Raw genomic sequence first — 15,216 nt, 5'->3', positions numbered from 1 at the left:
AAAATGCAACAAAGTTTGTGAGGAACTTTGGTCAAAGAATGATCCTTCATTAGCGGAAGTACTGGTATTAGCAAAAAGGATTGAGCATTCGATGTTATCCATACCAGAACTGCAAAAACACATAAAAGTGTTCTTCTGCCATAAATGTTGTGAATTACGATCAAAATATCTTCAGTTCTAGTGAAAAAAAAAAAAAAGTGTTTTGTATGTAACATTCCAAGCCATTTTACCAATTCAAAAGATTGTCCCTCTGTTAAAGCTATTTGCAAAAGCTGTGCCAAAAAAGAACATTTTGCCAAATGTAGCATGGCTAAGCCCAGCAAAGACAAAGTTAATAAATTAGATATTTATTACTCTTAAGTTGTACTGCAAATAGTTAATGATGTTAGCTGTTTAACAGGTTCCACACGTGAATATCCTTTAGATGAATGTATATTCAAAGAGTCAGATGTCTATGGCCGGAATCTCTCTTCCTTCTAAATTACCTTTTATTAAATGCAAATATGGGTTGTCTGGTGGGGTATGGGCCAATTTTACCCCAAAATAAAGTCTGGAAATTACTAAAATTTGAGAACGCACTTTGTGTTCCAGTATAGGATTCCGGATTTGTGATTAAAAATAGTTTCTACTGAAGAAATGTTCCATCAAGTCAGAACAGTAAATCCAAAATTATTTATTGATGCTCATTTCAGATCAAGTTCATGAACATTTGGGCAGAAAGACAGAGAGCCCAAAGTTATATATTGATATCCGATTTTAGCAAAGTACATGGACATTTGGACAGAAAGCCAGAGAGCTGACACGTGTTTTGCCCCCTCTGCTGGGTCTACCTGGGGCTTTTTCAAGGCTAATAATTGTCATCAGGGTTGGTTCTTAGTTTGGAACACATATTAGCAGGTCAGTCATTTCAATCCGGCGCTGATTCGAAAAGCCGTAGCATAACGTGGGATCTAGCCCGTGAACCATGGCTGGTCAGCAAGAGATACTCCCAACATTTCCAGACTGATTGAAATGTCTCAGAAGTTAAATTGATCCAAGACAACGTCCTGATATTCAGTGAGAAATTAGCTATGGTTTACGCCGAGGGAGTCAAGCCGAAAGATTATTTGGTTAAGACTATTATTGATTTACCTCCACCTGAAAAGAAAGAAAATGTACAGACACTTTTGGGGATGGTAGAATTCTATAGTAGATTCATTCACAATTATGCCAGCTGTATGTGCGCAATCATAGAATTGTTAAAGAAGGAAGTGCAGTTCCAATGAAATGATGACTGTCAGAGAGAATTTGAGGATGTGAAAGATAATCTGGCCAAGGTGCATCACTTGAAAAGTTGTGTGTCTGGCTTACCATGTTGCATCATCACTGACGCTATTGGAAAGGGTTGAGGAGCAGTACGTAAATAGAAGCAAGAGAATGACATGGTCACTATTGCTTTTAGCTCCAGGTTGCTCAAGAGATCAGAATCAAATTATTTCCCTATTGAAAAAGAAGTGTTAGCTGTGTTTTGGGATGTGAGGAAGTTCAAACAGTTTCTGTATGGGTCTAAATATGTTGTTAGAACTGATTACAAACCTCCACAGGAAGTGTTTGGTGAAAAATGAGTGTATTGTATTTCATGCTGTATCACCAAGAGGCTTGTAGCATTGTGAGGTTTTGACTTTTGTGAAGAATACATCCCAGGAGTCAAGAATAAAGCTGCAGATTGTCTCTGATGCCTGGTCAGAGATTCTCCTGATAATGATCAGGAAGGTGACAGTTGGTGGAAAGATGATGACTGTAGAGTGTTGTTAGACCTGACAGCCTTAGGGTGGTCACCCCTAACTTTTTGCCTGCCTCCCTCTACTTTTTGGATACTGTTATTGCTGGTTGTAGGGCTCTGTGCACTTTACCACTGCTATCCAGTGCTAACGTGCATATGCTCTCTTAAAACATGGTTGTAGGAAGTTGGCTCATGTATATACTATCTCAAAGTGAGAGATAGTGTGCATAGAGTCCAAGGGTTCCCCTTAGAGGTTGTCAGTGGCACAATTAGATAATACTAATGCTCTATTTTGTGGTAGTGTGTTCGAGCAGTCGGCTTATCAGAGGAAAGTGTTAAGCATTTGCTGTACACACAGGCAATAAATGAGGAACACACACTCAAAGACTTAACTCCAGGTCTATAGTATTTATATAGAAAAATATCTGTTTTTAATTTATTTTAGAACCTCAAGATTCAAGATTTGAGATAAGTACAAAAAATGCAAGGTACTTCACATGGGTAAGTATAGAACTTTGATTTAAAACAGTAGACACACAGTTTAGGTTAAAATGTCAATAAGCTATTTTAAAAGTGGACAAAGTGCAAAAATCAACAGTTCCTGGGGGGGTAAGTTTCAGGTAAGTAAAGCACTTACACAGTCAGTCTCCTGGGCATAGGCAGCCCACCGTTGGGGGTTCAAGGCAACCCAAAAGCCACCGCACCAGCAGCACAGTGCCGGTCAGGTGCAGAGGTCCAAGGAGGGCCCAAAACACATAGGCGCCTATGAAGGACAGGAGTGCTCCAGTTCCAGTCTGCTAGAAGGTAAGTACCTGCGTCCTCAGGGAGCAGACCAGGGGGGCTTTGTAGAGCACTGTGGGGGACACACACAAGCCTACAAAACACACCCTCAGTGGCACAGGGGTGGCCGGGTGCAGTAGGCAAAGTAGGCGTCAGGTTTGCTACTGAAAGCTATGGAGGGACCTGAGGGTCACTTAGGCGATGCAGGCAGGGCACAGGTGGGCTTCTTGGGCGAACCTCCGTCTGGGCTACGATGAGGACCACCTGCTGGTCACTCCTGCACTGGTAGGTGGTTCCTCTCGGTCCTGGGGGCTGCGGGTGCAGTGCTTGTTCCAGGCGTCGGGTTCCTTGTTACCAGGCAGTCGCAGTCAGGGGGAGCCTCTGGATCAGGGTTCCCACGTCGTCGTAGTCGCCGGGGAGTCCTCTCTGTGGTGTTGATTCTTCTGAACTCCAGCCGGGGGCATCGGTTGCAGAGTGTGAAGTCTCACGCTTCCAGCGGAAAGAGATATTTCTTTGAAAGTTGCTTTAAAGTTGCAAAGTTGTTGCAGTTTTTGAACATTGCCGCTGTTCTCTGGAGTTTCTTGGTCCTTCGGGTTTAGGGCAGTCCTCTGAGTCCTCAGAGGTCGCTGGTCCCTGTCGGATGCAACACTGTGCAGGTTCTTTGAGTCTAGAGACAGGCCGGTTGGACTGGGGCCAAGTCAGTTGTCGTCTCTGTCGTCTCTGCGGGGCTTTCAGATCAGCAGTCCTTCTTCATGTTGTGGGTTGCAGGAATCTGTTTTTCTGGGTTCAGGGTGTGTTTAGGTCAGGGGGGCAGTAGCCAATGGCTACTGTCCTGGAGGGTGGCTACACCCTCTTTGTGCCTCCTCCCTGAGGGGAGGGGCATATCCCTATTCCTATGGGGGGAATCCTCCAAACTCAAGATTAAGGATTTCTAAAGGCAGGGGTTACCCCAGCTCAGGGCACCTTAGGGGCTGTCCTGACTGGTGAGTGACTCCTCCTTGCTTTCCTCACTATCCCCTCCAGCCTTGCTGCCAAAAGTGGGGGAAGTGGCCAGAGGGATGGGCATCTCCACTAGCTGGGATGCCCTGGGGTGCTGTAACAAACGTCATGAGCCTTTGAGGCTCACCACCAGGTGTTACAGTTCCTGCAGGGGCAGGTGAGAAGCACTTCCACCCAGTACAGGCTTTGTTCCTGGCCACAGAGTGACAAAGACATTGACCCCATGTGGCCAGAAACTCATCTGGTTGTGGCACGATGGCAGAAACTGGTCAGCCTAGCAATAGGAGTCGGGCTGGTATTCAGGGGGCATCTCTATGATGCCTGCTGGGTGTATTTTACAATAAATCCCACACTGACATCAGTGTGCATTTATTGTGCTGAGAAGTTTGATACCAAACTTCCCAGATTTCAGTGTAGCCATTATGGAACTGAGGAGTTTGTAATTGACAGACTCCCAGACCCTATACTCTTTATGGCTACCCTGCACTTACAATGTCTAAGGTTTTGCTTAGACACTGTTGGGGCATAGTGCTCATGCAACTATGCCCTCACCTGTGGTATAGTGCACCCTGCCTTAGGGCTGTAAGGTCTGCTAGAGGGGTGGCTTACCTATGCCACAGGCAGTGAGAGGTGGGCATGGCACCCTGAGGGGAGTGCCATGTCAACTTAGTCATTTTCTCCCCACCAGCACACACAAGCTGTGAGGCAGTGTGCATGTGCTGAATGATGGGTCTCCAGGGTGGCATAATACAAGCTGCAGCTCTTAGAGACCTTCCCTGGCCACAGAGTCCTTGGTACCAGGGGTACCATTTACAAGGGACTTATCTGTGTGCCAGGACTGTGCCAATTGTGGGAACAAATGTACAGTTTAGGGAAAGAACACTTATGCAGGGGCCTGGTTATGAGGGTCCCTGCACACTTTCAGTCAGAACTGGCATCAACAAAAGGCAAAAATTCAGAGGGTAACCATGCCAAGGGAGGCATTTCTTTACAATGGTGACATTGGTTCATACCCAATTGGCTTATTTAATCTACTTGTATGTCCTCTGTAAAGTGCACCACATGTGCCAGGGTCTGTAGATTGAATGCTACTAGTAGGCCTGCAGCACTGATTGTGTCACCCACATAAGTAGCCCCTTAACCATGCCTCAGGCCTGCCATTGCAAGGCCTGTGTGTGCATTTTCACTGCCACTTCTTCATGGCATTTAAAAGTACTTGCCAAGCCTTAAACTCCCCTTTTCCTACAGATAGGTCACCCTCAAGTTAGGCCCTAGGTAACCCAGAGGGCACGGTGCTATGTGGGTAAAAGGCAGGACATATACCTGTGTAGTTTATATGTCATGGTATTGTACAACTCCTAAATTTGTTTTACACTACTGTGAGGCCTGCTCCTTTCATAGGTTACATACTGTTTGAGTGGTAGCTTCTGATCAGAAAGGAGTAACAAGGTCATATTTAGTATGGCCAGAATGGTAATACAAAATCCTGATGACTGGTGAAGTTGGATTTAATATTACTATTTTAGAAATGCCACTTTTAGAAAGTGAGCTTTTCTCTGCACTCAAATCCTTCTGTGCCTTACAATCCACGTCTGGCTGGGTTACTTGAGAGCTCCCTTGTGCATTTCACTCAGACAACCCCAAACACAGGATGCTCAGTCACACCTGCACACATCGGCATACTGAATTGGTCTTCCTGGGCTGGAAGGGGGAGGGCGTGACAATTACATGTCAAAGGACAGTTGTCTGCCCTCACACAATGGACTGCCAAACCTCCTACTGGGACCCTGGCAGACAGGATGTAACTGAAAGGGGGCCTTGGGCAAGTCTAAGCCACTCTTTGAAGTCTCCCCCCACTCAAATGTACATTTGGGTATTTAAACAGGGCCTCTGACCCTACCAACTCAGACATTTCTGGTCAAGATACCACTGGTGAAGAAACTCTGAACCAGACCCTGCACCCTGCCAAGAGGAACTGCCTGGCTGTCCAAAGGACTCACCTGACAGCTTTTCAGCAAAGGACCGCTGCCCTGCTGCCTTGCTGCCCTCTGGCTCTGCTGAAGAAGTGCTCTCCAAGGGGTGGGTAGAGCTTGCCTCCTGTTCTTTGAAGTATCAGGACCAAAAGGACTTCCTCCTGCAAAGAACTCCCTGTGCAGTGAAAGTTTTATGAACAGCCTGCCAAAAACAATGCACAGCCTGCATCGTGGTGAGAAACTCACTGCACGCCTAACCGGAACGATGCAGCCTGGCTCCCTGAGAGGAGATTGCTGCAGTGCCAGCATTGCGACCTGAACTTCAAAGCACGGCCCACTGGATCGACGCACTGCCGAGCCGGAACGGCACACCCTGACTTCCTGCGGAAAGAATCGATGCAGCGCCTACCGTGCAACAGAAATTTCCCTGCATCGCCTACCGGATGGACGCAGCTCCTGTGACTTCGTCCTGCACACCCATGATTTCTCTGCATCGTACCCGGGGCATCCGAAAACCCCGTAACCCGAAGAGGATCCAAGTCAGCCCACGTAAACCGACGCAAAGCCTTCCCTGCATGTAAAATATTGACACATAGTCTGTGTGCGCCCGGAGAAATCGACGCGCACCTCCCCGTTTTCCACGCATCTCCTCCTCTGCGGTCCCTTGCAGAGAATTTGAACGCAAACCAGGTACTTTGTGCTTGCAAGAGACACTTGTTGCTTTTTAAAGACTAAAAACTCCTTTTATCATTCTCTAAGGTGATATTTTAACATGTTCTTATCAAATCTTGATCTTTTTGACCTACATTTAACCAGATAAATATTATATATTTTTCTAAACACTGAGTGGTGTATTTTGTGGTGTTATACTGTGTTATTGCATGATTTATTGCACAAATACTTTACACATTGATTTCTAAGTTAAGCCTGACTGCTCGGTGCGAAGCTACCAGAGGGTGGGCACAGGATAATTTGGATTGTGTGTGACTTACACTGACTAGAGTCAGGGTCGTTGCTTGGACAGGGGGTAACCTGACTGCCAACCAAAGACCCCATTTCTAACAAGTGTGCACTATTGCAAGTGGTAGCATCTCTGAAAGGGAATGGCTGGTTGAAATTGTGAGGTTCTCAAGGAAATTATTAGGATCTTACTGGAGAAGAACATTAATCAAAATGCGATATAGGTGATTTCGAAAGAGTTGTTACTGAGCTTTTGGTGTGCAGTGGTCTTTTGTTGCAAGGCGACTGGTTAGTGACTCCGGATGGGGGTAAGGAGCAGCTAGTTGAGATTAGCTCATGGGAGTCACCAGGGCATTTGCAAGACCAAAGAACATTTGAGGAGTACATACTGTTAGCCTGGAATGGACCTACAGATTGAACGAGTAGTTAGAAATTATTGCACGTGTAGACTATGTGACAAAGGTCATAAAGTAAGGACAGACCTCATGGTTTGCATGGAGATTCTGACTGAAGTGTGAGAAGAAGTAGCTTGAGACATACTGAGCCCTGTTGACACCACAGGGTGTGGGAGCAGGTATGTCTTGGTTTTAAAGGACATGTTGTCGAATAGGTCTGTGGAAAGTGGTACATTACAAATCCACTTTGTTTGAAAATTTCTAGCAGGAGTGTTTGCAGGGGAGGGAAATCCGTGTTACATACGCATGGATAATGGTGTGCAATTTACTTCCTCTGAGATGAGAAGTTTCCTATTAGAGATCGGCAATACTCACAAGAAATGTTCTCTTTTAGCGGTATGGTTGAGAGATTCAATCTCACATTAAAGGAATCCATTCAGATTTCAAGACTCCAAGTTCTAGATTAGGTCAAAGGGTTGGAAAAGAGGGGAGAGGAGTAACAGGTTACCCCTCATTCAGCTACGGGAATTAGTCCTTTTGAGAGCTTTCGCAAGTGCAGACCTAACACCTGCATTTACCCCCCTTGGATCAGGCAACATAGCAATCGGTCTTACACAATGGAAGAGAATGTTGTTAAGAGTAGTTGAAATAAGAGGAGGTGTGTGATGCTTGCGAGCGGGTGATGTAGTGAGTGTTAAGCTGCCTAGGAAGACACAAGGAGGGTCCTGGTTTAGTGCACCTCAACATGAGATTAAAGTATTCAAATGTGCTGCAAAGCTGGACTATAACATAACATTGAATTTTAACAGGTTATCAAGTAGCTTTTCCCTGTTTTTTTTCCTTTCAAGTTTGCTTCAGAGCTGGTGACTGGGACTGTTCAATACTTATGTGTTTCTCTTTGTGTTGAAGCTGCATTGCACTTGGAATGTGGAATGTTATGCTTTGAATATATGGTGAGGAGACAGGAGCTGGGAACTGAATGATGTGGATGGAGTTTCTCTTGTTCCTGCAATAAAGTATTTCCTCCAAATCTTGCCTCCTGGAAATTATTGCGATCCCATCTCTACAGCTGCCCATGTGCGCCAGCACTATCTGTATTACAGAAGTGGCCATTCAGGTGTCTCAGGCTCTTTCTTTAATTAATATCAAAGTGCCCCAAAGGCTCAAAACAGGCGGACACAGCCTTCACATCCCAGGACCATTCCCTTGACATTGCCCCAAATTAATATACTTTGTTCGTAAATATTTTCATTTCGGATCCTGGCAAAGTATTCCTCACATTACATCACTGTTTTTTTCAAGTCTAGCATATCATTTTGTTTTTCTACAGAAATTCTCTCCTTGATCTTCTGTATGATTTACAACCATATTTCAAGTAGAATTAACTGTGGCTTAGGAGAGCTTCGCTTCTTGCTGCAAGACTGTCATGTACTGAAAAAAGGCTGCATAAATTGAACGTCTACAAGCGGGGAGTTATTCGTTAAAAAAAGAAAAAAAGATTGCCAGGGCAGAGGTGTTTTTTTTTTTGCTTGCAAGGGCTGTTCCTACTACCATTTGCACTGACTGCCAACTGTACCAGGGGTAATACCAATGTTTGTGTGCTATCACCATGACCCCCCGCAAGAAAAAACAATGTAAAATTCCCCAAAACGAACGTGTTGATACACAAAATGCATATTCAGCATTGTGTGCTAATTTTTGTGAGAGACTCATTTTTGCTGACATTTTGAACATGGCGAGGCATTTGAGCTAAAAAGAATAGCACACACACACATGACGTCATCAACAGTCAAGCGGAATATGTTGGCTTTGTTCCTTCGATAGGATTTTTAGTCAGTTGGCTGCTTAGCTTAATGACATAATCTTCGCCATTATTCTCAACAATAATAATGTAAAATGCGAGAAATTATGTGTATTATGCTGGCGTAAATGAAATGTTTTCCGTGTCTAATAAATACCAGCCCCGAAAAATGAGTGCGCAAAGTGCTGCAGCTTCTTCATTCATGTTCTGGACTAGATTTAAGAACAGGGACGCCAAGAATAAAAACGTAATATTAATTTGTACTTAGTTAATGTTTTCGGTTCTCGAATTATTTATGTGTATTTTAATGTGGTTATGAGGACTATTTTTTAAGGTTAATAACAGTAAATTGTATTTAAATTATAGCTTTTTTCGCTTTACTTGAGTCAATGTACAAATACAACCGAAAACGAGGGCAAATCTTTTTACGTCAATAATTAAATGACTTCATGGTGGAATATATGAACTAAAAAAACATGTATACTAAAAACTATGGAAAATAAAAAAGTATATGACTTTGCAACTTTCATAAGATAACATATATTAGAGTTTGGGTAATGCAGAAAAGAACAGTCGAGTTTAACGTTTGTTTTTGTGTTTTCCTCCCAGCATACGGTCACAACATGAAAAGCAGCAATGACTTTATCGGAAGAATTGTGATTGGTCAGTACTCTTCGGGGTCTCCCGAATCGAGCCATTGGCGCCGCATGCTGAACTCCCACCGCACCGCAGTGGAGCAGTGGCACAGCCTGCGGTCGCGAGCCGAGTGTGACCGCGTCTCTCCAGCTTCCCTCGAGGTGACGTGAAAGTGGTCCAATGGCCTAGCAAGCCACGCCCCACCATTAAATGACTGGAAGACATGATTGCAGCTGTGGTGCAGTTAACGAAAAGGCATCATTTGCCTATGTGCCTCGGTGAACATAATTCAAACCATGTATTACATGTTTGCGTCAGATCGTAGAGAATGTTTTCTAGCTCCTTCGTGGGGACAACAGAACATTCTAATAATCTTTATTGGCTGCTCCATCCGTTTGAAAGTGTTAATGCTATTCCTGTGGAAAATAGAGTCCGCTCTCTGTGGTGTAATCAACAGATTAATTACCCCATTGACTGTGATTTAACTCTTAACACTTAATTAAATAAGAGCGATTGTGTTTATAGTATAGCGTTACATAGCCTTCTGAACGTGCAAGGATCTAGTATGCGTAACTGATAGCTTAGATACAAAACAAATTGAAAATACAACGTGATGAACATAGTTTGACATTTTGGTCTGTCCTTGTACTAGCTAATTGTAATCAACTAATTTGTTGTTACTGTTCGTACGTGGGTGTATGTGTGGGTGATCTTTGTGTGCACATGCGCATGATTTGCATCTGTTAAGCACTTTCTTGGCTGAAGTCAAAGGCGTGCAAACAGCGCAGCCAGCTTCTCACATCAACATGGCATCAAACTGGGCCCTGCTGACATGGAGCCGGTGCCAGCGAGGGCCATCTCGGTTTTACAGTGAATGTTTAAAAAATATCAAATAAGCGCAAGTCCAAAAAACGTAACTGACGATCGAGGCATATATTTGTGTGAAAGTGAAAGCGAACCCAGACATATTTATCTCACGCTCATAAACACCCCCACGCGTGTCCGCACACACACATTCACGTTATATATGTGGGAGTAAAATAATCCCAATACCTTTTCACTCCCTGAGCAGTGGCAGTAGGGGTCATTTCACAGTAATCAAGAGGAATACATTCCATCTGGCTACATCTAAATGTAATTTATGCGCCAAAGAACAGTGTTAAATAAGATGTATTTCACTGCTCAGCGGGGGAGGGGGCATGGGGGTCGGGATGCAATGACTGAACTAGCACGTTGCTCGATGGAAGGGAAAACATTACAGCTAGATTTATTACAACAGTGACGCATAATAAAGTAATCTATAAGGGTACTTTCTAGTACACCTACAATATTTCGTCATGTATCACAATGGCAACAACATCCCACTGTTTTAGTTTTTGCTGTGAAGGTGAAAGTTTATCCGTAGTAGGAAAGGGTCAGTTCTTGCTGCAAGCCATTCATGGCTTATTATAAGACTCTGTAGTATCGAGGCCCATTAGATTGTGCTAAACCACCTTCAGTTGCATATTGTAACTTGTGGCTTTTTTTCTGCCCTCGACCTCAAAGATAATCTCAAGGCCGCACAACCCTCGACATTCTGGTTGCCCGTGACTAATGCTAGGCCGCACCTTGGTTACGATTATTTTCTACATGGTGTCCCTGCTTAGCAACAAATAAAGCAAGCATTGGCAAAGCAAACAGGTCTACATTGGTTGCTGGCCCTTTATCTTTTTCAGTGCTTGTTTTGAGTGTTATGTTTACGGTTTTTGCAAAACGTTATTGTTGGAGAAGCCCCTCCTCAATCTAAAAAACATTGACTAAAATTAGACATGTTTTGGTCTCAAAAAGCGCACAGTGCCAATATAGTTAATGGCACTAAAGGGACCTGTTTTGTTTGTGGCTGTGCTCCTTGTGAGAGGGCAGAACCAGACCACTCACAGTAAAGATAGCCTCTGGCTGAAGTGCTGTATGTTATAATCTGTAGAAAAAAATGTGAATGTCCCAACAGACCAATGAATGAAGAGGGCTCACTAAAAACACTATAAATATTTATATTGTATGTTTAATTCTACTAAATAATGCCTTGGCTAACACCAGACTCAAGTTTTTTTTGCTCAAGCTTATAACTTGTCATTAGTGCTTTCACTGAAGCCTTAAGTCTTAAGTCTTTTAGGGCTCCCGTACACATGTCCCCCATGGTCCTTGACATACCATCCTTATCAGCTGCTCTTAAATTAGATTTCCTGATAAACGTCTCACATGTGCCCATTTTCAAGGAATTCAGGTCCATATGTATACTTTTTTTGCGCTGCATTTGTGTCATTTTTTACTCAAAAGCAGGGCAAACGTACTAAATATAGGCCCATATTTATACTTTTTTTTGGGCGCCACACTTGCGTCATTTTTTTACACAAAAGCAACGCAAACTCAAAATATAATTGTATTTTGTAAGTTTGCGCCGCTTTTGCGTCGCAAAAATGACACAAATGTGGGGCAAAAAAAGTATAAATATGGGCCATAATTTTATTTTGTAAGTTTGCGCCTCTTTTGAGTAAAAAAATGTCGCAAATGCAGTGTACAAAAAGTACAAATATAGGCCTCAGTCTGCAGAAAGGAGAGGAAAAGTAACATGCCCAGTTCTAACCTTGTTTGTGAGATGCATCGACACCATCTTCAAAACCAGCTGCTTCAATGCTTGTGCTTGCGGACTTTGGTTGTTGATGTCTTTAGGGTATACTTGTGATGTGTTTAAAGAGAGTTATAGTTCAACAAATCAGAATTCTTAATAGTAAGTGCCTATTTGTACTGTTCGTTGCTTACGTACTATTCCTCACTACATATTGTCATGTATGAGTAAGACTGTATATTTATTGAAAATAAAGATATATTTATTTGTGTCAATTGATTGAAAAATAATATAACAGAACTGCTTTGATTTGGTAGTGTTTCGTACATGTGTAACTTCTAAACATTTAATTATGAAAATACCTTGTATATTCAGGGTTCAGGGTCCTCTTTTCTTTTGTACACTAGGCTTGTTGGCCAGGGCCGGACTGGCCATTTATTCCATTCGGAATTTCCCTGGTGAGCTGGAGCCCTCGGGTGCTGGTTTTTAAAGCTCAGGGCAGCTGCTGGTGCGACTGTCACTTTCCCTAGCTTCCCAAGGTTAAATGTAGGAGGCAAAGGGAGCTGACCTGGGGGAGGGAGAGAGAGGGAGAGAGAGGGAGCTGTCAGTGGGAGAGAAGGAGGGGCATCGGGAGAGAGAGAGGTAGGGGGAAAGAGTGTGAGTTGTCTGAGGCAGAGGGAGAGGGATGGATGGATGGATGGATGGTAAGACAAAAAGCGAGGAGAGGAATTAGGCGGTGATGGTTTGAGCTTTTTTTTTTATTATCATGGCTGGGTATTGGCACCCCAGTCTGGCCTTGTTCTTGGCATCCTTGCTATGCCACGGTACTGTAGATCAGAGAGGGGACAGGCTATTTTAATTGCTAGGGCGCTTTAGTTCTGAAAGCAGACTGCCGGCCCTTCCAGAAAAAGAGACGGTGGGACCTTAAACAACTGAAGTAGGTCGGCAGGTCTAAGAGCCGTGATAGGGACACGGAGGCGAATTTTCTCCTCCTGGCCAAGGAAAGCTGAATTTGTAATGCATCCATAATCACATTACAGACCTGCCAACTTAAAGGTAAACGATTTTGCTGCATGAGGAGTGGGGCAGGGATTTGGAGAGGCAGAGCCTGGTGCCGATAACATAAGAGCCACTTCTGCCCCCTCCCTCCTCCAACCACTCAGAGCCAAAAAAAGACAAATGATTGTAGAGGCCGGCGCCATTGTCCTGGAGCATGTTTTCATTCCCTTTAGAAGAAATCGGCTATTCAGCACCTCAGAAGATGAACTGCAAACCCCCTCTGTGCAGAGGATCCTATCTCCTCTTACCTGCCACCGTGGGATATCGGCTCCTCAACAGGTCACTGTGTGGCAGCATGTGAGCTGGCAGGTCTGATATCACAGAAACATTGCACTTGCGCAAAAAAGCGGGCATGTCCCTTTGGAAAAGTTCTGCTGCTGGTGTATTAGTGAATGTAACAAGCAGCATTTCCATCGGTGTCAAGCATGGCACAAACCGTTTTCCCATATTTTTTTCTAACTTTTCATTACAAGACGTTTGTTCCATTTTGAATTTAAAAATAGCAAAAATGGTACAAAATAAGTTTGGTGTTTTACAAGATTTATGCAAGGATTAGCATTTGGCTTCTCAATCAGTTCCCTCAATCAGTTCCCTCCATTTTTGCCACGATGCAAAAATCTGCTTACTTTGTTTCCGTTTTACACACGCTGGAAGAATGGTGCATTGCCCTTGTCCTGTTTTGTGCACCAAATGCAAAGTGTTGTAATGATCCTAGCACTGGCTGGAAGTCAGTGCACCAGCCTCTTTATGATGGTCACCGAATCCTACTTTCTAGAGCAGACAGCTGGACCTTGCAAACAAGGAGGCCCACATAACTCACGTTTACATAGTTCTATGTGGTAGTCATTATTACTGTTATTATTATTATTATTATTATTATTATAATACATTCTACAAGAGCCATGAGGAATTCTGCTGGGATTTATCTGAAGAACATCAAGGCTGTCATCATTGGAGAAATTTCTCCTTGATGCATGGCGGAAATGACAGTAAAGATTGTAGTCTTGACATATAGGTTAATAGTATGTCTCAAGAGTTATTAATAAATGTCATTTGATTGGCTTGCTTGTAACGCACACAGACACCAAACGCTCCATGGCACAAAAAAAGACGTATAGTTGCATTTAACAGTAAGAGGTGTTTTACTTTATGACCGTGGAACAGAAACCCAGCTTTGGTCCCAGAGGCCTTTAAGCTGCTCAGGCACATCCATTCCGCAGGCAATGCAATGTACATGTGCATATGTCTCTGTGTACCGATGACACCCATGTGCTATCTTCATACAGGAGCAAAAACAAAGCACAAGCATATTTGGCCTCATATAAATGTTGAACGTTACAAGGACAACAAGAACCTAAAAGAACATTATAGTGAAAGGGTGCATACAAAGACAAAAATCACTACATTTGCATCGTCATGGTCAGTCAGAAATGACCACAGAAACACACACAGACGCACACCCACTCACACACACACGTGGTACAATGACCAATTTCAACTTATTGGGTGACATTATGGAAATGGATTGCAAGTCACTGCTAAACACCCACTAGCATGGTACTGTAACTGAGGTGTGAGAATGAAGCATGAGTGGCTCAGATTTTAATCAAGGTGGTTCTGCCAGGTTGGGAATGGCCTCTCATCTTTTCCAGCGAGAAGTGGAGTTCCCATAGGCAATTCACCCAAAAGCATAGGAGTTAAAGCTCACATCAGAATTAAAGGGCATGGTATAACTGGGTGCCACAAAACTCCAGAATTGTTACAGAGTGATTACACAAGTACCACCATTCAACTTGTGGCAAAAGAGATGGAAGGATGTTCATGGTACTGTTCAACTTATTGCTGTAGAAAATGGTGGGTATGTAGGCATTATTGTGCCACTGAAATCAGAATGATAAGATTCATGACCACAGATTTCTTGAGACCTCAAGTCCGCAGCAATTTGGAGATTTGAGCATGAAAATTAATTTGACATCAGCATTTCACGTACTAGCAGTGGGCTTCTTAAGTCAATGAAGTGCAGGCAAGGGACAGCGGATCTCTTGTCTGCATGGCCACCATCACCCACCCATAAAACTCACACCTCCCAGCTTGTTGCCTGAACTCAGGCTGTACATTGTGTAGGACAGTGTTCATGGCCAAAACCAGATATATATTTAGTAATCAATAAAATCGTATTTTTTTTTTCTAGATGGGTAAATATATCAGCTTTGTCTTGCTGGATTAAATTACAGAGATTAACGAAA

General features: G+C 43.5%; 1 protein-coding gene across 1 annotated transcript in view; it reads left to right on the top strand.

Moving 5' to 3' along the window:
* SYT17 (synaptotagmin 17) overlaps nucleotides 1–12,193 on the top strand; it is an 816,561-nt gene extending 804,368 nt beyond the window's left edge. Inside the window, exon 8 of the mRNA XM_069210227.1 lies at nucleotides 9,280–12,193. Coding sequence (XP_069066328.1) covers nucleotides 9,280–9,476 — 197 coding nt within the window. The 3' untranslated portion in view covers nucleotides 9,477–12,193. The remainder of the gene's footprint in view (nucleotides 1–9,279) is intronic.
* The last annotated feature ends 3,023 nt before the right edge of the window (nucleotides 12,194–15,216 follow it).

This window comes from Pleurodeles waltl, chromosome 10 (assembly GCF_031143425.1).
Source record: "Pleurodeles waltl isolate 20211129_DDA chromosome 10, aPleWal1.hap1.20221129, whole genome shotgun sequence".
Lineage (NCBI taxonomy): Eukaryota > Metazoa > Chordata > Amphibia > Caudata > Salamandridae > Pleurodeles > Pleurodeles waltl.
This window is presented reverse-complemented; position numbering and strand designations above follow the sequence as displayed.